The sequence below is a fragment of the Podarcis bocagei genome (assembly GCF_964188305.1).
Source record: "Podarcis bocagei genome assembly, chromosome: 7".
NCBI classification, from domain to species: Eukaryota; Metazoa; Chordata; class Lepidosauria; order Squamata; family Lacertidae; genus Podarcis; species Podarcis bocagei.
The window spans coordinates 13,657,304-13,676,242 of record NC_138132.1 but is presented as its reverse complement, the minus strand read 5'-3'; the positions used below and the strand labels follow the sequence as shown (position 1 = coordinate 13,676,242).

Sequence of the window (18,939 nt, the reverse complement as noted above, 5' to 3'; positions counted from 1 at the left end):
AGTTAATTCATTCAAATCAAGATGCCCCAGAAACTTTACATTCCTGTTTTATGGTTACACTACAATATTATTTGTTGTTACAGCATTGTTACAATATTTATTGCTGAGATACAGAAAAGAGAGTTGGTTTATCCTTTCTCAATATTGTTCCTCCTTCCTGAAGAGCCCCAGCAGGTTGTATTATTTCCTGTTCTTTCCTTTTCCCTCTACTCTTTTCATTCCCTTGATCTCACCTCAATTTGGCTCTCATAAAATGAAAAATGTTTTGCAAGTAAGCCTTTGTGGGGAGATAGACAGACAGATAAATGATAGATAAATGTTTGTTATTTTAAAAATAGATCTCTTGTGGCTTCATTTGATGTTAGAGTGTATCTGTCAGAATTTGAGGGTGTGAGCTGTCACCATATTGCTGGACTTCTTGACGAGAGCACACTCTATGGTCATTTTGTATTCATACATGCACATCATCCCCTGATAATCCAGGGCCCACACATTCAGCTTTGATTGGACTAAAAGGCTTTACACTCACCTAAATTATATCGAGTAAAATTTGAAAAGCAGCTATCCTGTCCATTATGACAGACCTCTGTCAGTTCCATTGCACCGGAAATGTAAATGTTACATTCATTTGATACATCTGGAAGGAAAGAGTAGGAAACACTCAGTGCCATGAGTTTCTCATTCCTTGAGAAATGACATCTACGTACATTCATAGAGAGAAATCTGACCTTGATCTCAGCTCTTGGATTCAAACCACTATTACCAGACATGAGGAATTTTACTTATCTCAAGATCCACTTCCAATGGTGGGTCGGAGGCTGCATGTGTACACACACACACACACACACACACTCACCATCTCTACCAACAGCCCAACAAATAGCTGTTGGCTGGACGGGGAGGGCCTGGAGGTTATGGGAAGAAAGGTGCGCCAGGAGAAGAAAGGTGCACCCATCCATCTCTTTTCTCTTCCAAAAACCTATTTCAGTCTTCCCATTCTGACCCGTGCTAACACCCAGCCAGATATGATTAAGGGAAACATTCCTACTCACCAGAAGAAACTAGAACGAAGAGAAAGCACATACTCAGGAAAGCCTTCATAATGCCAGCGCAATCAAAAGGAGCACTCAGAACAAACCACCAGGTGAGCTGTGGAAGATGAAGCTGACTTGGGGGAAATTATAGGCGAAGGAAAGGGGCCTGAGAGTTCCAGCTGGGAAGGAGTGGTGGGATATTATGGAAACAGAGAGTGCATGCTGTCCCCGAAATCCTGTTTTTAAAAAATGGAACACAAAGCTCCTTTTTGATTGTGGATGCAATCATTTTTAGGACTTCTGTGGCAGACAGCCAGATGCCTCTTCCAGTCCAACCGCACCTTCACTGTTAGTCAACTGGAACTTTAAAGAAGTGAATTCTTTCCAGTCTTTCTCCAGCTCTGTTTTATCACAAGGCCTGTGGAGGAAACATATTCCCAACAAGGCACAAAGTAATCAACAATCACACACACACATCTCTTTATCTTCCCAGCAATCAGGTGAACCTGGAACCTGCTTGTATCCATGGAACCACTCCTTTGCATTGTCAGTTTTGTAGCTTCTCGGTATCTTTTTAAACGTAGTCATGATGGCTACCTTCCCTCCAGTATGAGAGGCAGTAAGCCTCTTACTACCAGTTGCTGCAGATCACATGTTGAGAATGTGATGCCCAAAGGGATGCAAACACAGCACCACTGCTTCCTGGGCCTATGGATCAATTTGAAAGTGAGGAGACCCAGAGATTTGTGTGTGTCAGACACTTCCTCTCCTAACAGGGGTGGCTGCTTGAGGCTCAGAAGAGAGAGAAAATAAAAGTTTCAGATCTCTGTGGCAGGGCTGATAGGGCCGATCTTACTCAGGGCTTGCTCTACAACAATGGCTCCAGCCTCGGATGAAGTTTTTTTTGGGGGGGGTGTCCAGGGATAATCATATACTCTAAAGAATAGCCCCCAGAGGAAGACAAACCCCAGAGAACCATGTGGAAGAGCAACTGAAAAGAGGTTGAACAACACAACCCAAAGCTGCACAAGAGAAACACCCTACACAATAGGAATGAGCCAGTTTTCTGATTTGACTGACAAAGTGTTTAAGCGGGAAATGCTTAAGTTCAGCCCTAAGTGGGGCCATCACTTAATATTGTTCCTCCAGGGGGTTGTCTCCTGCAATGGGCAATATTCCACCTCTGTAGGGGCACCCAAATTCCACATCTAGCCCTGTAGGGACCTTCAAAATGGAGGTGCTGCAATGGGCTTCATGTGGTTGCATCTTTCGATGAACTGATTGGACAATTGTGTCATGAAGCTGGGGAGTGTATGTTCGTGTGTTTGTTTGAATTGAACAGTGTTTAGTTTGTTAATGTTTGTTAATATTGTTTTGTGGATTATGAGTGCTGTAGTGTTTTGTGAATCTTATAATATGACCTTTGTTCTGGTTGTGCTGTTTCATGGTTTTTTTTAGTTGTTTTGTTAATAGTGTTTTAGAGAAGATTATTGCTTTTGTTATGTTTTCTAATTGTTTTACTGATCATTGTCAATTATTTTAACTGATTAATGCTCTAATTGTGATGTTCTGATAGGTTAATGCTCTTTATTGTTTGTTTGTAAGCCTCTGTGTGACTCATGTGATTGAAAAGCAGCATAGAAATAGAATAAATGAAATGAAATGAAATGAAATGAAAATGTAGTTCAAAGCGTGGCTAGGCAGCCCTCAAGTTGCTGCATCTTCTCTTCCAGCACAGCAACCCTTTTGCACTTGCACTTTGGCTGATGCAATAGGATGCTATTTGCATGTTCAGACCCAGAAACCTCCCCCCTAAATAAATCCACACTTGACTCAAATTTTGGTTTTGGTTTTTGGCAGAATTTAGGCCATGGCGGTCAGCCACAAATCATTCCCAATCACAGACAGATTAACCCCATCAAACGGACGCATCACAAGAGGTAATGCCCAGGTGATGGATTTCCATTCCTCCCAAGGCCAGAACCTTCTTGGCCACTGTAGTGGTTTGGAGTTACTCGTGCGTAAACTGTCCCCTTTTGGAGCTTGGCTGCCTGGGTTAAACCGTCCTGACTGCACAGCCCATCTCAGCGTGGCTGCCTCAGTCGCTCGCAGAGTCTGTCTGTGGGCGTTTCTTAAACCGTTGCCAGCATAAGAGTTGTTTGACTCCCAATCGTCTCCGCCTCTCATTGCGCGGGAGTCTCCTGCGCAAGGAGGGCGTGGGTAGTGGAGGACCAGGGCTCTCCTCACTGACTTCCAAGGAAGAATCCCGGAGCCCTTCCACCTCTTCTCCCATTTGCTCTCCTGGCTCCTTGGTGTTACGCTGATTTCCTTCCCCCTCCATCAAGCTGCGTCTCCCCCTAGTGCTTGTTCCTTCCCCTGCAGAATCGGAGAGCCTCTCCTTCGCCTGTTGCTCTGATGTCAGTTTCCTGACAGCCACTGTGCTCTGCACGCGTCTCCTGGCCCTCTTGTTGCAGCTGGGCATGGGCTTCCTTGCCACGCATGTTGCTGCAACAGCTGCGACCAAAAAATATTGAGTCCAGGAAGAGCTGCCTTAACTCTTCCAAGTCCTCCTGCATATGGGTCCGCAGGCTCAAGATGGGAGCTTCCTGCAAATCGTTCTCACCCAGCTGCACCACCATCGCCACAGGCGTGCCTTCCCCAGACACCTTCACCCACACCGTTGGGAGAAGCTCCTCCCAATGCATTCCTCATCTGAATATTCAGGAAACGTACACATGGTTGGGAATCCTGAGCCTGTGTCCAAATCCAGACTCCGCAACCCTCTTGCTGGCCCAGTGGACAATGCTGTGCCTGACTATCCTGACATGCAAGGTAGGCGGACCTAGGAATGACCAAAACAACATTAGCAACTGCACCTCAACGCCTCTTCCGAACATAACCTCGGTATGCTCCAGATCTCCAGTGGCCCAGATCCTTAATCCTGTCAACTGACATGCCCCAATGCGCAGCGGTAGTGGCTGCCCCAATACGGAAGGAATGAGGTGCAAACTCGCTGGCCGACAGGCCGCATGCTGCCAGCGCCTTGCGCATGACTGCAGCAAATTGATGCCTCTTTAACCGGGACTCACCCTCCTGAACCAGGAAGGGACCATCCCCAGGTGGGCGAAGGGACAAACATTTATTGGCATCCTTAACTGGACAAGGTCCAGGCTCACCGGTGGCAGGCAACCTCTTCAAGGCACCTCTGCCCTACTAGTCCATTTTGGAATTGCGAATGGTAAGGACCAACTCAGCATCGGACAGCTGAACATCCTGCAAAAGCAATCCCCTGGGAGTCCTTCCCTGCACCACCACTTTGCCCACCCGCAGTGCACTGAAATAGTCAATTGAAAATGCTGCCGTAAAGAGTCTCGCCTCAAAATTAGACCAACAGATTGATCTCAGGGTGCTGCGCATAGTGCACAGAATGTCAAATGTGACCTGGTGACTTAGGTGGCTGTAATCTGGCCCAGCCTTCAAGAGCCTTGCACACCACAAATTTTGCACAAGGGTCTCTAGAATAAGGGCACTTACAGAAAAAGGAAATGGCAGAAGAATGAATTCAGATGGACTTTACTGTGCAACCCATAAAATGCAGGTGAGCCAAATACTGCAACACCTGATGTGTGGATGGTGACTCTGTGCTGAGGCTCGTCATGAGCTGCACTCTAAAAGCTAAAAAGTGCATCCAGGCCTTCTTATAAGACCTCAGAGTGGAAGGAGAAACAGGTGCTATTACTCCTTGCGGGACTATCTGTTGCCAAGGTTCCAAACTGCTCCAGGAAATATTCCAGAAGCTGCTGGCCCTCCGGAGCCAGGGATCTGAAGAGCTCCATCTGAAAACGGGATAAGGCATCCGCAATGTCATTATTAGCTGCAGGAATAAAATGGGCAGAAAATACAATATTAAACCTGAGGCACCACAACACAAACGTGCATAAGAGGGCAGAGACTCTGCTGGAGCAGGATGACTGCTTTGCCAAAACGCTCACCACGGCTTTGTTATCAGACCAGAAACAGACCCACCGGTCCTTGAACTCTGTGGTCCAGATGTGTACTGCCACTACGATGGGGGGAAACTCAAGAAAGTTTAAATCACGGGTAATGGCTGTACCCTGCCAGTGCTCAGGCCACCTCTGAGCGCACCAATGGCCATGGAAATAGAGCCCAAAGCCCAATGAACCAGCAGCATCCGAATGGACCTGGAAATTGAATTGCAGATTCAAGGTATCCTGCCACATGGGTATGCCATTGAACTCCTTAAGGAATTCAAGCCACATCCCTAGGTCTGCTGGGCAACCACACACAGTGATGGGGTAAGCGCAGGCCAGCTGAAAGTCTGGCTAAGCGTGCACAAAAGGGGGACCAGGCGCTACCACCCTGCACGCAAAATTCTAATGGCCCAAAAGGGACTGAATCTGCCTCAAGGTAACTTTTTCCCATGGCAAAAAGTCCATAATGACATCACGCAAAGCCATCAACTTTACTTCAGGTAGAGTGGAAGATGATAAATCTCTCTCTCAGCTCGCCGAGGACACGCTGTTCATGTTCTGAAAGCACGCGCCGAAAGAGGAAGCTCTGGGTCACGTACATGGGCACAAATAGGTCCCTCAAACCGTTTGGACTGCGTCCCATTGGCCAGATTGCACCCAGCTTTGAGGGACCTACCAATCGGGTATTGTGGCTGACCAATAGTACCCACCCACAACACAGGGTGACGGTTGTCCAGGTCTCACCTCAGTACGTGCCCTCTTTAAGGGAGGACCCAATATGTCACAATCAAGAGTTTGAAATACAGTGAGGTTTGAAATAGCTTTTAGTGGCTTATCTGCTGATCGGATCAGCTGATAAGCGGCTTAGCAGCTTAGAAAAAGGGGGGGAGGGGAAAAAACCAGCAGGAACTCGCAAGACATTGTTGTCTTGCGAAGCAAGCCCATAGGAGATTCGTTTTGCGAAGCACCTCCAAAACGGAAAACTCTTTCGTCTAGCGAGTTTTCCGTCTTGCGAGGCATTCGTCTTGCGGGGCACCACTGTAATTTCTTGCCTTTCCATTGATATCTATGGCACTGATTACGTCTGCCATTTTAATTTTAGAGAAAGTGTTTAATTTAAAAAGGATCTGTACTATAGAATAACAGTGGTAACAATACATTGAAGACAAGTAAATATTTTGGGGCAGCAGAGGCTATCCCAGAGCCCTAGCGCCACCAAAGAGGATAAAATGGGCTGACTTTGGTACTCTTTTCTCCTCCCCTCCCCCAGTGTCGTTCTCTCTATCTGAGCTGGCTCCCTGCCTGTTATGTTAGATGCGGGAAAACCCGTCTGGGGTTCCTCTCTATGTAAAGTCTTCAAGCTGTTCCTGTGCATGCCTGAGAAATCTGCTCCATTGTCAAAATTTATCTTTTCCTCCACCTCCAGTCTCCGTTGTTGTGTGTCCTGGCTGAGGGGGAAAACAGAAGACGGATGGCCATCGGTCAGGGATGGTCTAGTTGAGATTCCTGCATTGCCCCAGGGGTTGGGCCAGATGACCCTCAGGGGTCCCTTCCAACTCTACAATTCTGCAGGCTTGTGCAGACTTTTAGGTACAAGTTTAATGCAAGGGGTGCATAGGATTGCAGCCCATCTTATGCACCGTCGGCTCAGGAAAAGTCCCACTGATCATGATGAGACTAGATTGTGCTGTGCAGTCCTGCTTTTAAATAAATGTTTTCCTTTTCAGATAACACAGTGCATGGTGAAATCACAATGAGTAGAACCTCCCCTTCAGGAGTTTCAAGCACTAGTACAGGTTCTACATAATATGTGTGCTGCATTGTTTACAGTGACAGCACCTGCCCTCTGGAACGCCCCACCTATTCTTCTTTAGGCAAGCATACCTAGATGCTTAGGAAGTTGAAGTAATTTTAATTTTAACATTTTAGCTTTTATATGTTTTAAAGTAGGGTTGTTAATTTTTCTTGATTTTACTGCTGTGGTGTTTTTTGATTTTTATTTTGGTAAACCACTTTGCAGGTTTTTAAAAATAAATTTTATTAAATAAATACACAATAAATATAAATAAAATAACACAAGCCAAAACACAATCCATCCTATAGATTTAAGTATCTGTCCACAGTCGCCTACTTGTTATCAGAGGCCCAGAATCCACATTTGTTAGAAAATATGAAATAGGCAAAATAAATAAATAAATAAATAAATAAATAAATAAATAAATAAATAAATAAATGTGGGTGTGTGGGGTGTGTGACCCCCCCCCAAAAAAATCCGTACCACCGGGTACCACCTAACCTTCCTAAGCCTCTGACTAGAACTCAATGACATCTAATGAAGCTGACTATAGAACAGGGGCGTGAGCTTGAAAAAAATATTGGGAGTGTCCACAAAGATCTGTGATATGGGAGGGGGGGCTGTTTTAATCCAAGGCTGTTGATACAGGCAAAACAAGACCCTTTCAAAGGATTAATGCTGTGGTTAGGCTCAGGTTGTAATGATAAACCATCCATCATAAAGTGGTTTGTCTGCTTTTCCTCATTCCCAAAGGTAACACACACCCTGCTTAAACACCTGGAACCCCTAAACTCTCACACTGCTCAGAGATTGGGGTGGTGTTCAACAATATAATAATATCATTACAGCAGTGGGCACCAGTGCCAGAGACAGTGTCACAATGAGTATGGACTGCCTGTTTTCTTAGGATTCTAAGGCCTTTAAAGCACGCGGTTGAAATCCCTTGCTGGAACTTTATTCAGATGTCCCCCTGTTGCATCACAGTACTAGCAAGAGTAGAATGGATTGTACCTTTGCTCTGTCATCTGATCTATTTTGACAACACTGACCTAAGGCCATGTCAACTTGGGCCTCAACACCCACACCCACACCAACCTCATCCTTCAGAATGAGCCTCATCCCCCACTCTATTTATGTGAGACATTCTCTGGGTTCTCTCTCTCTCTCTTGGCTTCTGGGGAGAATTAAATTCATAGTAAGTGGGCATAACTTGACAGCCATGCAACCTTATCACTCGAGTGATAAGCTATCATTATTATTATTATTATTATTATTATTATTATTATTATTATTATTATTATTTATTAGTTCCATAGACAATAACTCTTCACAATGACTACAAGGACAGCGTGCCTCTGACTCTGGGTTCTAGTTTCTAAGAAGAAGCAGCTAGACAGGTGCGCCAACTGGGGAGGGTGAGGTACTCCCCCCCCAAAAAAAAAATTCTTAAAGAGGGGCGTGGGCTCCATTAATATTGAGCAGAAACATCATGTATGGGGTTAACACGTCCCACTTTGTCAGCCCCCTCAGTAGCAGGGGCAAGCCAGTGCCTCAGCAGCCAGAGAAGGCTATTGTACTAACTGTGAACTTCCCAGGAGCATCTGCTTTTCCATTGTAGGAAACAGGATGTGGGACTAAATAGGACTTTGGTGTGATCCACTGGGGTTTTTTTGGATCATAAAATAAGAGCCCTGTTAGACCAGGCAAAAGGTTTATCTAGTCCTAAATCCTGTTTTCACAATGGCAAAATAGATGTCTATGGCAAGGACAACTGTGGTGCCCTGCTTGTGAAAGGCTGTCCCCAGCGATGGCTGCCTGGGGCCTTCACATATATATAGATATATATTTCTGCACAAGGAAAGACATACCTTTTGCCCAGGCCTTTTGTGAGAGATGATATGTTTGCTTCTAGAGCTGTTATGGGAGTTGTTTTGTTTTCCATGGGGTAATGTTTTTATATTAATGTTTTTAAAATGCAAGTCACTTGGAGACATTCAGGTAACAAGCAACTAACATGTCTAAATAAAAAGGTAAAGGTAAACGACCCCTGGACGGTTAAGTGCAGTCAAAGATGGCTATTATGTTGCGGTGCTCATCTCGCTTCAGGCCGAGGGAGCCAGCGAAGAAGAAGATATTGAATAATATGGTGATAATGGAGGAGGAGGAGGACATGAGCACATTGTCACTTTCCCCACCCCCTCCATTGTGATTCCCAGCATCTGGGTGTCCCATTGTTAGATTCTCATTTTTAGAAGAAATAAGGGAATTATCTAAGCTTAAAGAGAAAATTATACAGCCACATTATATATTACAGAAATATATAATTGTAGGTACAGTGGTGCCTCGCAAGATGAAATTAATTCGTTCCGCAAGTCTCTTCGTCTTGCGGTTTTTTCGTCTTGCGATGCACGGTTTCCCATAGGAATGCATTGAAAATCAATTAATGCGTTCCTAGGGAAACCGCTTGCCAGGCTGGCGGTGCGGAGAAGGGCTTTTCTCCGCACTGCAAGCCTTCAGGACAGGTACGGGAACAGAGGGGAAGGCGCGCAGCGCTTTCCCTCTGTTCCCGGGGCTTGCGTGGGAGGAGGGTTTTTCCTCCCCGCCACCAACATTCAGAACAGCATTCTGAATGTTGGCAGTGGGAAGGAAAACCCTCCTCCCACCCCAAGTCTTCAGGAAAGCCATCCGATGCTGCGCGGCGGGAGGAGGCGTCCCCCCCGCCCGGCATCGGGGCTTCGTTCCGATGCCGCGCGGCGGGAGGAGGCGTTTCCCCCCCCCGCCCGGCATCGGAGCTTCGTTCCGATGCCGCGCGGCGGGAGGAGGCGTCCCCCCCCGCCCGGCATCGGAGCTTCGTTCCGATGCCGCGCGGCGGGAGGAAGTGTTCCCCCCCGCCCGGCATCGGAGCTTCGTTCCGATGCCGCGCGGGGGGAGGAGGCGTCCTCCCCCGCCCGGCATCGGAGCTTCGTTCCGATGCCGCGCGGGGGGGAGGCGTTCCCCCCCGCCCGGCATCGGATCTTTGTTCCGATGCCGCGCGGGGGGGGAGGAGGCGTTCCCCCCCTCCCGGCATCGGAGCTTCGTTCCGATGCCACGCGGGGGGGAGGAGGCGTTCCCCCCGCCCAGCCCGGCATCGGAGCTTCGTTCCGATGCCGCACGGCGGGAGGAGGCGTTCCCCCCCCGCCCGGCATCGGAGCTTCGTTCCGATGCCGCGCGGCGGGAGGAGGTCCGAGGACAGTGGGGAAGACGCGCTGCGCTTCCCCGCTGTCCCGGAGATTTCCCTATGGGCTGTCGTCTTGCGAGGCAAGCCCATAGGGAAATTCGTTTTGCGAAGCGCCTCCAAAACGGAAAACCCTTTCGTGTAGCGGGTTTTCCGTCTTGCGAGGCGTTCGTCTTGCGGGGTACCACTGTAAAGGTAAAGGACCCCTGGATGGTTAAGTCCAGTCAAAGGTGACTACGAGGTTGTGACACTCATCTCACTTCAGGCTGAGGGATCCAGCATTTGTCCACAGACCGTGATGCAAGCCAGAGCAACATTACAGCAAGAAAACTCCCTGGACATCTGTGATGCTGCCTGTTATGTACTTATTTGAATAGGATCCAAACTGCCGCAGTCTGATTGGTCCTAGGACAATAGGATCCAAATTGCAGCAGTCTGATTGGTCCTAGAACAATAGGATTCAGAATGCAGCAGTCTGATTGGTCCAAGAACAATGCAGCAGTATGATTGGTTGGCAGGAACCACCCAATCATGCTCCAGATATAAGTGAATCCACAACCTGATTGGCTTACAGTAGAATTCCAGAATTAACCAATCATGTGCAGCCCATTGTGTAAATAATGTATATAAAGCAGATACTTTGAGGGGACTTTCATTCATTCCTCCTCACCACTATGAGCTGAATAAAGAGCATGAAATCACTTTGCGACTGTGAGTATATTTCACTGGCGACGAAGGTGGGATTCCGCTGAGCTGACTGCCACACACAGCACCGCCACCTGCCGCACCGCTGCCTCGCACCATGTATCCAGGCTTCAACTCCGGGACACAAGGAACTCAGAATGGCAACCGACAGCAGCTTCTCGCCATTCAACCCAGCATCTGGAGACTGGGAAGCGTACGCCTCCCGTTTCACCTTCCTCCTAGAAGCCAAAGGGGTCACCGATGAAGAAGACGCCAAGAAGAGGGTGATATTCTTCAGCATCTGCGGAGAGGAGACATTTGAAATCGCCCGGGCTCTCCTTGCACCTGAAGACGTCGCTACTGTTCCATACAAAACAATAATGGAACAGCTGAAGGGGCACTTTTCGCCGCAGCCCTCAGTGGTGGCTCGTCGAAATGCCTTCTACGCAAAGCGGCAAGCCCCTGGGGAAACCATAACTGGGTTTGCGACCTCTCTCCGCCAAGCTGCCCGGTTCTGCAACTTCTCAGAGCTGGAGAACATGCTTCGGGACCGCCTCGTCGGTGGCCTGAAGGATGAGAAGCTGCAACGACGCCTCTACGCCAAGAAGGACCTAACGTTCCAGGTCGCTCTGGAGGAGGCCCTGGCAACGGAAGCTGCCAAGAGGTCGATGCAAGAGGCACGGCCGAGCCTGCCACCCCAACCGAGGGTCCACCATGAAGACCTCACCGATGACTCAGGATCTGACAGGGAGGAGGTACACCGAGTACAGCAGCGCACTCAAGCAGCCCACATACCACAGCTGCCTCGACGAGAAGGAGGGAACTGCACAAGCTGCGGGGAAAGTCACGAGAGGAGGACCTGCCGTTTCCGCAACGCAGAGTGCAGGCAGTGCAGAAAATTGGGACACATCGCCCGGGTGTGTCGAGCTCGGCCCACCCGACGCCAGGCATCAGATGACCAATCCAAGAGCCCCAGGTCCCGGGGCCCAACGCACCAAGGCAACTCTACGGAGCTCACGGACTTCCAGGTATACCAGTTGCCCCACCCCAACGTAGAGAAAATTTATGTAGAGGTACAGATAGAGGGGGCCCCATTCCGCATGGAGCTTGACACGGGCTCAACTCTATCCATAATCTCGGCAAGGACCTTAAGGAAACTGTGTCCTACTGGGGGTCCCAAACTCAGGCCGGCCCCATTCACCCTCCGGGACTTCCAGAAACGTAAGGTCCCCACAATGGGGGTGGGGACCTTCAGGGTGCAATACCGAGGGCGGACGCGGCAACTGGACTTGCTCGTGGTCAAGGGCCCCTACATTAGCTTACTGGGATTGGCATGGTTTGGACCACTGGGGCTAGCCATCACCGGGGTGAACCACACTACCTTACAAGTGGACGTGTACGCCATCTGCAAGGAATTTCCAGGGGTTTTCGATGGGAAATTGGGACAGTATACGGCCCCCCCCATTGCTCTACAGCTTGACCCCGCAGTACGACCGGTCAGGCTCAAGGCCCGCCGGGTCCCGTTCGCCCTGAAACTCCGTATAGACAAGGAATTGGACCGGCTCGTGGAGCAAGGAGTGCTGGAGTCGGTGCCTAATGCCCCCTGGGAAACCCCAATCGTCACACCCGTCAAGCCTAATGGTTCGGTCCGCATCTGCGCAGACTACAAATGTACCATAAACAAGGCCCTCACGGCCCATGCATACCCAGTGCCAGTGGTCAGCCATGTCCTTGCCATCCTGGCTGGGTCGAAAATTTTTGGCAAGCTGGACTTGGCCCAAGCATATCAACAGCTGCCAGTAGATGAGGCCACAGCAGAGGCACAGACAATTGTGACGCACAGAGGAGCGTTCAGAGTAAAGCGGCTGCAATTCGGTGTCAGTGTGGCACCAGGCATATTCCAGAATCTAATGGACTCGCTCCTTAAAGGGATTCCTGGCGTCACCCCCTTCTTCGATGATGTGTTGATTGCCGGGCCCACACCAGAGGAGTTTGAGGACCGCCTCCGCACCGTTCTGCACCGTTTCCAGACGGCGGGTTTCAAGGTGAAGCGGGAAAAATGTCTACTAGGAGTGCCTCAGGTGGACTTTCTGGGATTTATGGTGGACGCAGAAGGGGTCCACCCGACTGGGGACAAGGTACGGGCCATCTGTGATGCCCCAGCACCCAAGAGCAAGACTGAACTTCAGGCCTTCTTGGGACTATTGAACTTTTACCATTCCTTCCTTCCCCACAAGGCAGTGGTAGCAGAGCCCCTACACAGACTCCTGGACAAGCGGGCCCCTTGGGTGTGGGGCCAGCGCCAGGAGGCTGCATTCCAGGCAGTCAAGGACTTGCTTGTCTCAAACTCGGTCTTGGCACACTTCGACGAGAGGCTGCCGGTGGTGCTAGCATGCGATGCCTCACCCTATGGCATTGGCGCTGTCCTGGGACACCAACTCCCGGATGGAAAAGAGGTACTGGTGGCATACTTTTCCCAGACACTCAACGCAACCGAGCGGAACTACTCGCAAATAGACAAGGAGGGTCTGGCAATCGTGAAGGGAGTAAAAAAATTCCTTGGTGACTGACCACAAGCCGTTGCTTGGCTTGTTTGCCCCCAAAAAGCAGACCCCCCAAGTGCTGTCTCCTTGCGTCCTCAGGTGGTCAATTTTCCTTGCCAGCTACCAGTATGCACTGATTCACCGCCCGGGGAAGGCAATGGGCCATGCGGACGCCCTCAGCAGGCTACCACTACCGGAAACAGGCCCCGACCCAGCACCTGCACAAGAGGTTATGAGCCTGGAGCTGCTTCCCGACCGCCCCATTCAGGCACAAGAAGTTGCACACCATTCCAAGAAAGATAGGATCATCTCCCGGGTCCTGGACTGGGTGTGGAGGGGATGGCCCAGCAGCAGCCCTGGGCCAGAATTCGCTGGCTACACAACCCGCAAACATGAACTGTCGGCCCACAAGGGGTGCATGTTATGGGGAAGCAGGGTCGTGAACGCCTGTTCCCCAGCCCCTCCACAAAAGGGTCCTCACAGCCCTACACGAGACACACCCAGGGGTAGTAAGAATGAAGGCCCTTGCCAGGAGTTATGTGTGGTGGCCAGGGATCGACGGAGAGATAGAGGCCTGGGTCAAACACTGCCAGGCCTGCCAAGAATCCCGCCCAGATCCCCCAAGGGCCCCAGTCCAGTCCTGGGAGTCTGCCCGAGCACCATGGTCACGCCTGCATGTGGACTTCAATGGCCCCTTTCAGGGGAAAACATTCTTCATAGTGGTGGACTCCTACACCAAATGGCTGGAAGTCGCACTGGTACCGTCCACTTCCACGTCCGCAGCCATCCGGGTACTACGCAGGCTGTTTGCAACCCATGGGCTCCCTGACACTCTCGTCTCAGACAACGGGACTGCATTTACGTCAGGAGAATTCCAAACCTTCACAGCGCAGAACACCATCCGCCACATCCGTTCGGCGCCATTCCACCCTGCCACCAATGGCCAAGCAGAACGCATGGTGCGGACCACCAAGGACACCCTTCGCCGCATGACGCAAGGGGATTGGGAGTACCGCCTTGCCACATTCCTCCTAGCACAGCACAGCACCCCCAGCTCAACGACTGGCCGGAGCCCTGCTGAACTACTAATGGGTCGGCGCCTTGCAATCAGATTGGACCACCTTCACCCCGATAGAGCTCAGGATGAGGTAGTGGTGGGAGAAGGCAAGAACCCCCGGACCTTCGAGGCCCAGGACCCAGTGTACGCAAATAATTTTGGGGCAGGCCCAGCATGGGTACCCGCCACAATCACCAGGGTCCCTGGCCCCATGTCGTACGAGGTGCTAACGGATGGGAGGCAATGCTGGCGCCGCCACTGCGACCAGATACGGCGACGATTCCCAGGAGAAAACCAGGAGGAGGAAAGGTCAGAGGAGTCCCAAGGGAACAGAGGGGCAGTGAGGCCCATAGACCAGGAGGGGCCAGCAGGAGAGGCAGAATCAATAAATACAGAGAGGACCCGTGAGGCCGAAAGGACACCGGAACCAGAACCACGACTGAGTGAGCTGGTTGCGCCAGACCAAACAGGCCCATCACAGCCAGCATCCTGGGAACACGAGCCAGAACCTGAACCCCGGACCAGGGAACACCACAGGCCGCAACGCACACGTAGGCCGCCGGCGTACCTCAAGGACTATGAATGCGACCTCCCGGGCAGGACTGGAACTTAGATGGGAGGGGTGTTATGTACTGAGTTGAATAGGATCCAAACTGCAGCAGTCTGATTGGTCCTAGAACAATAGGATCCAAATTGCAGCAGTCTGATTGGTCCAAGAACAATGCAGCAGTATGATTGGTTGGCAGGAACCACCCAATCATGCTCCAGATATAAGTGAATCCACAACCTGATTGGCTTACAGTAGAATTCCAGAATTAACCAATCATGTGCAGCCCATTGTGTAAATAATGTATATAAAGCAGATACTTTGAGGGGACTTTCATTCATTCCTCCTCACCACTATGAGCTGAATAAAGAGCATGAAATCACTTTGCGACTGTGAGTATATTTCACTGCCACTCTCCCTCTCTCGTTGCTCAAATGCCAAAGTACACTTCTTTCAGACTGCCTTTGGCTTTCATCATCATCACAAGTGAAACAAAAGCAAAGGACGTGGAGCTGTGCTTATGTATATCCAGCCCCTTAATAAGCTAGTCCCTTAAATCCTAAGCTTCTTTGAACAGAACCTCCCCCACCCCTGCACTTAACAGTTACCAAGTTATTTTAAAGAGGAAGTAGACAAGTTTTCTAACCCAAACACAAGTGCATTTAATGGAAGTGAGGAAATCTAGAACTTGAGTCACTGCATTCCACAAAAGAAACTGTGGACAGACACCTGTCTCCCCTAGCAATAAGTTTCTTTCTTTCTTTCTTTCTTTCTTTCTTTCTTTCTTTCTTTCTTTCTTTCTTTCTTTCGACAGTGGAATTTGCTGCCAAGGAGTGTGGTGGAGTCTCCTACTTTGGAGGTCTTTAAGCAGAGGCTTGACAACCATATGTCAGGAGTGCTCTGATGGTGTTTCCTGCTTGGCAGGGGGTTGGACTCGATGGCCCTTGTGGTCTCTTCCAACTCTATGATTCTATGATTCTATGATTCTTTCTATTAATCTTTATTGGTTTAAAATCAAAACATTCACACACAATGAAAGCTTGAAGAGAAAAACAGAAAAAGAAAAGACGAAACAAAAGAAGCACGATGCTAAGTTTGGAATGAGCTTTCGTGTGCATGCACACTTCTTCAGATACCGTGCACACAAAAGCTCATGCCGATAACAAACTTAGCTGGTCTCTAAGGTGCTACTGGAAGGAATTTTTTATTTTGTTTCGACTACAGCAGACCAACACGGCTACCTACCTGTAACTAGAACAAAAAGCAGTAGAACAAGACATCACAAATTCACAAAAATGTTTTGACTATCAACTTCCAACTTCCTTGATATGGGTTCTTTGTTTTCTTAATTACTTGCCTTTATTTTTCAATAAACCTTGTCTTTATTAAATCTTCTTTATGTGACTTCTTTATACCTTATTCAATTCTGAGAGTTATTCGAAGCATTCTAAAGTTCTTTAAAATATTGTCTATAGATCTCCCATTCTGTTTTGAACTTTGGGGTTGATCGATTTTCTGTCATATATGCTAGTTCCATGTATTCAAGCATTTTTACTTGCCACTCCTTTCCATCCCTTGGCAATCAGTGTCCTCGCTGCCGTTATTGCATAGAAAAAGATCCTTCTTTTCTTCCTTGGGATGTCTGATGCCATTATGCCTAAGAGGAAGGATTCAGGTTTTTTTAATTAAATGTAATTTTGAACAGTTTTTTTTTTAAAAAAAATCATTGTATATAAGTTCCCAAAAGTTCTTTATTTCTTTGCAACCCCACCACATGTGGTACATTGCGCCCTCTAACTCTCTACACCTCTACACTGCTGAGCTTTGAAATGTAGAATAGTCTGTTGGGACTCATTTCCCCAGGGTGGTGAAACTGAAGCTGGCACACATTAGGGGGGACGTGTCCTTGGGGTTCTTGGGAGGGGGAAGAGATTTAATTTGTTTTCAACGCTGTGCTTTAAATTAGGATATAGTGCAATTAGAATTCTAGCAATTTGTGACACTGTGCTGAACCTGTTGTTCCTGGGTGCTGGCAAAGTGCTCCTTGTCGTGACCTATACTTTCCTCCAACTAAGCCTCTTCATGCTTCCCTGTTTGTCCCACTGCTCTTCCTGACTCTTCAGCTTTCTAGAATGATTAAGACACTCCTGACCACCTGCCTCCTCTTGGTCCAGCTTCCTCCAGGAAATAGCCTTGGAAGACTAGACTTGTTATGGGTATCAAAGTCCATAGTATCTGGTTTTAAGAACACTGAAATACAACTGAGCACTTTATCAGATCATAATACTATTATGAAAGGCCAACAAAATACCACTTTTAGATGGAAGCTGAATCACAGCTTGTTAGAAAGACTGGGATAATGCAAAAGGGATTTTAATGTTTGACTGACTTCTTTGAGTTAAATACAGTCATATCTTGTGTTGCGTTAGGTTCATGTTGTGTCTTTTCAGGTTGCGAACAGGGCAAACCCGGAAGTGTATGATTCCGGGTTTCACCACGTGTGCATGCGTAGAAGCGTTCTGCGCGCTTTGCACAAGCGGATAAGCCCTCTCTCTCACCGTGTGTGTGCACAGAAGCGGCACTCTAGTTACGGACTTTTGGGGGTTTGAACGGCACCCCAGAACGGATCGAGTCTGTAACTAGAGATACCACTGTATAGAGAATAGTACAGATTTAAATACAGTATGGGATGTGTCAGGGAACTGACATCGGAGCAGAGGGGAGAGGAGGTGCTTCCCGATTCTGCGGAAGAAGGAACGAGTAAGGGTAGAGAGAGAAGGTCATCTGGGGAAGAATGTTCCGGTGACACCAGGAAGAAGGAGGAGGGAGGAAGCACCTCGGAGGAGAGGCTCCGAGATGCTGGCACTGAAGGTAGTGAAGAGAGTGGAGGGGCACCTCTGGGCACGCCCACTCTGCGCAGAAGGGTTACGCGCAGAGAGGCGAGGCGAAGGGTGTCAGTCAAGGAGCTTTTTGTTGGAGGAAATTTAGGAAACACCCACTCACGGATTCGTCCAGCGACTGAGCAGCAGCAGCACCTAGGCTGCTCAGTCAGGGAAAGACACCACCAACTTCTAAGCAGTTTGGAACAGCTGAAGGTTTACACACAAGCAACCCCATTTCCCATGACAGCAATCCGTGAGTCCCTTACGTTGCTTGTGTGTAAGAGCCCTGGGGAACAGTCATGAGTCAAACAGAAGGAGCAGGCACAGGAGAGGGAGCCAGAGGCGGACAGAGTCTTGAGGAGAGAAACCGAGATCTGGAGAGGCAGCTGGCTCTACTAGCGGCGCGGCTGGATGAGAGGAGGACGCATGACGCCCAGGGGAAGATTACCCCCATCGCAAGAAAGGTACCGGGGCTTGTGCAGAAGTTTGGGGGCAACCCCAGGGATTACAACGCTTTTAAAACAGAAGTGCAGTATGCATTGGACCTGCAGTACGATGACTTTGCCGACGATGGGGGACGAGTTGCTTTCGTGGTGGGGCACCTGGAGGGGCGAGCCAGAGATTGGGTTCGGCCCTTAATGGCAGCGGAGAACGCTGCCTTAAAGGACCTGAGAAAGTTCTTCTCAGCGATGGATCACATGTTTTCGAGCGATGTGGAACTGAGTGTGACGCGCAAAGAACTGATGGGGTGCAAACAGGGGAACCAGTCAGTGAGAGAGTACTGGTCGAGATTTGCTATGCTGATCCATAAACTTGGGTGGGATCTGAGTTCGGAACCTATTCAAATGTTGTTTGAGGAGGGCTTATCCCCTTGGGTGAGAGACGAACTTTCCCGCTCACCCCGCCCTCAATTGATGGACCAGCTGACCAAGTTGGCGCTCGCTGTGGGAGTCAGACAAGAGACGCGCGCGCTGGAAAGGCGGGAAGGGAGAGCTGAGCGTTGGCAGGAGAACCGGATTCCAGACATGCCAGCGTCGGCAGTGCCACCCGAGGAGCCAATGGAGATTGGAGGAGCGAGCGCGTGCGGATTTTCAAACTCCAGCGAGGTGCGTAAGAAGGAGGGGAAAACCAATAAGAGGTGTTTCCTATGCCAGCAGCCGGGACATTTTGCCAGAGCATGCCCTCAGAAGA

At 49.3% G+C, this 18,939-nt stretch overlaps 1 protein-coding gene across 2 annotated transcripts in view; it reads right to left on the bottom strand.

Annotated features, from left to right (window-relative positions):
- The window catches only part of LOC308590567 (phospholipase A2 inhibitor NAI-like), a 177,357-nt gene that overhangs the window by 17,244 nt on the left and 141,174 nt on the right, over window positions 1-18,939 (bottom strand). Inside the window, exons 1-2 of one of the 2 annotated variants that reach the window (XM_081200719.1) lie at window positions 1,053-1,311; window positions 530-637 (exon numbers count right to left, since the gene is read on the bottom strand). The exons of the other annotated variant lie outside the window; for it this stretch is intronic. Of the exons in view, the coding sequence (XP_081056845.1) occupies window positions 530-637; window positions 1,053-1,101 (157 nt within the window). The 5' untranslated portion in view covers window positions 1,102-1,311. Of the gene's footprint in view, window positions 1-529; window positions 638-1,052; window positions 1,312-18,939 lie in introns of those variants that run through there. 2 annotated transcript variants of the gene reach the window in all.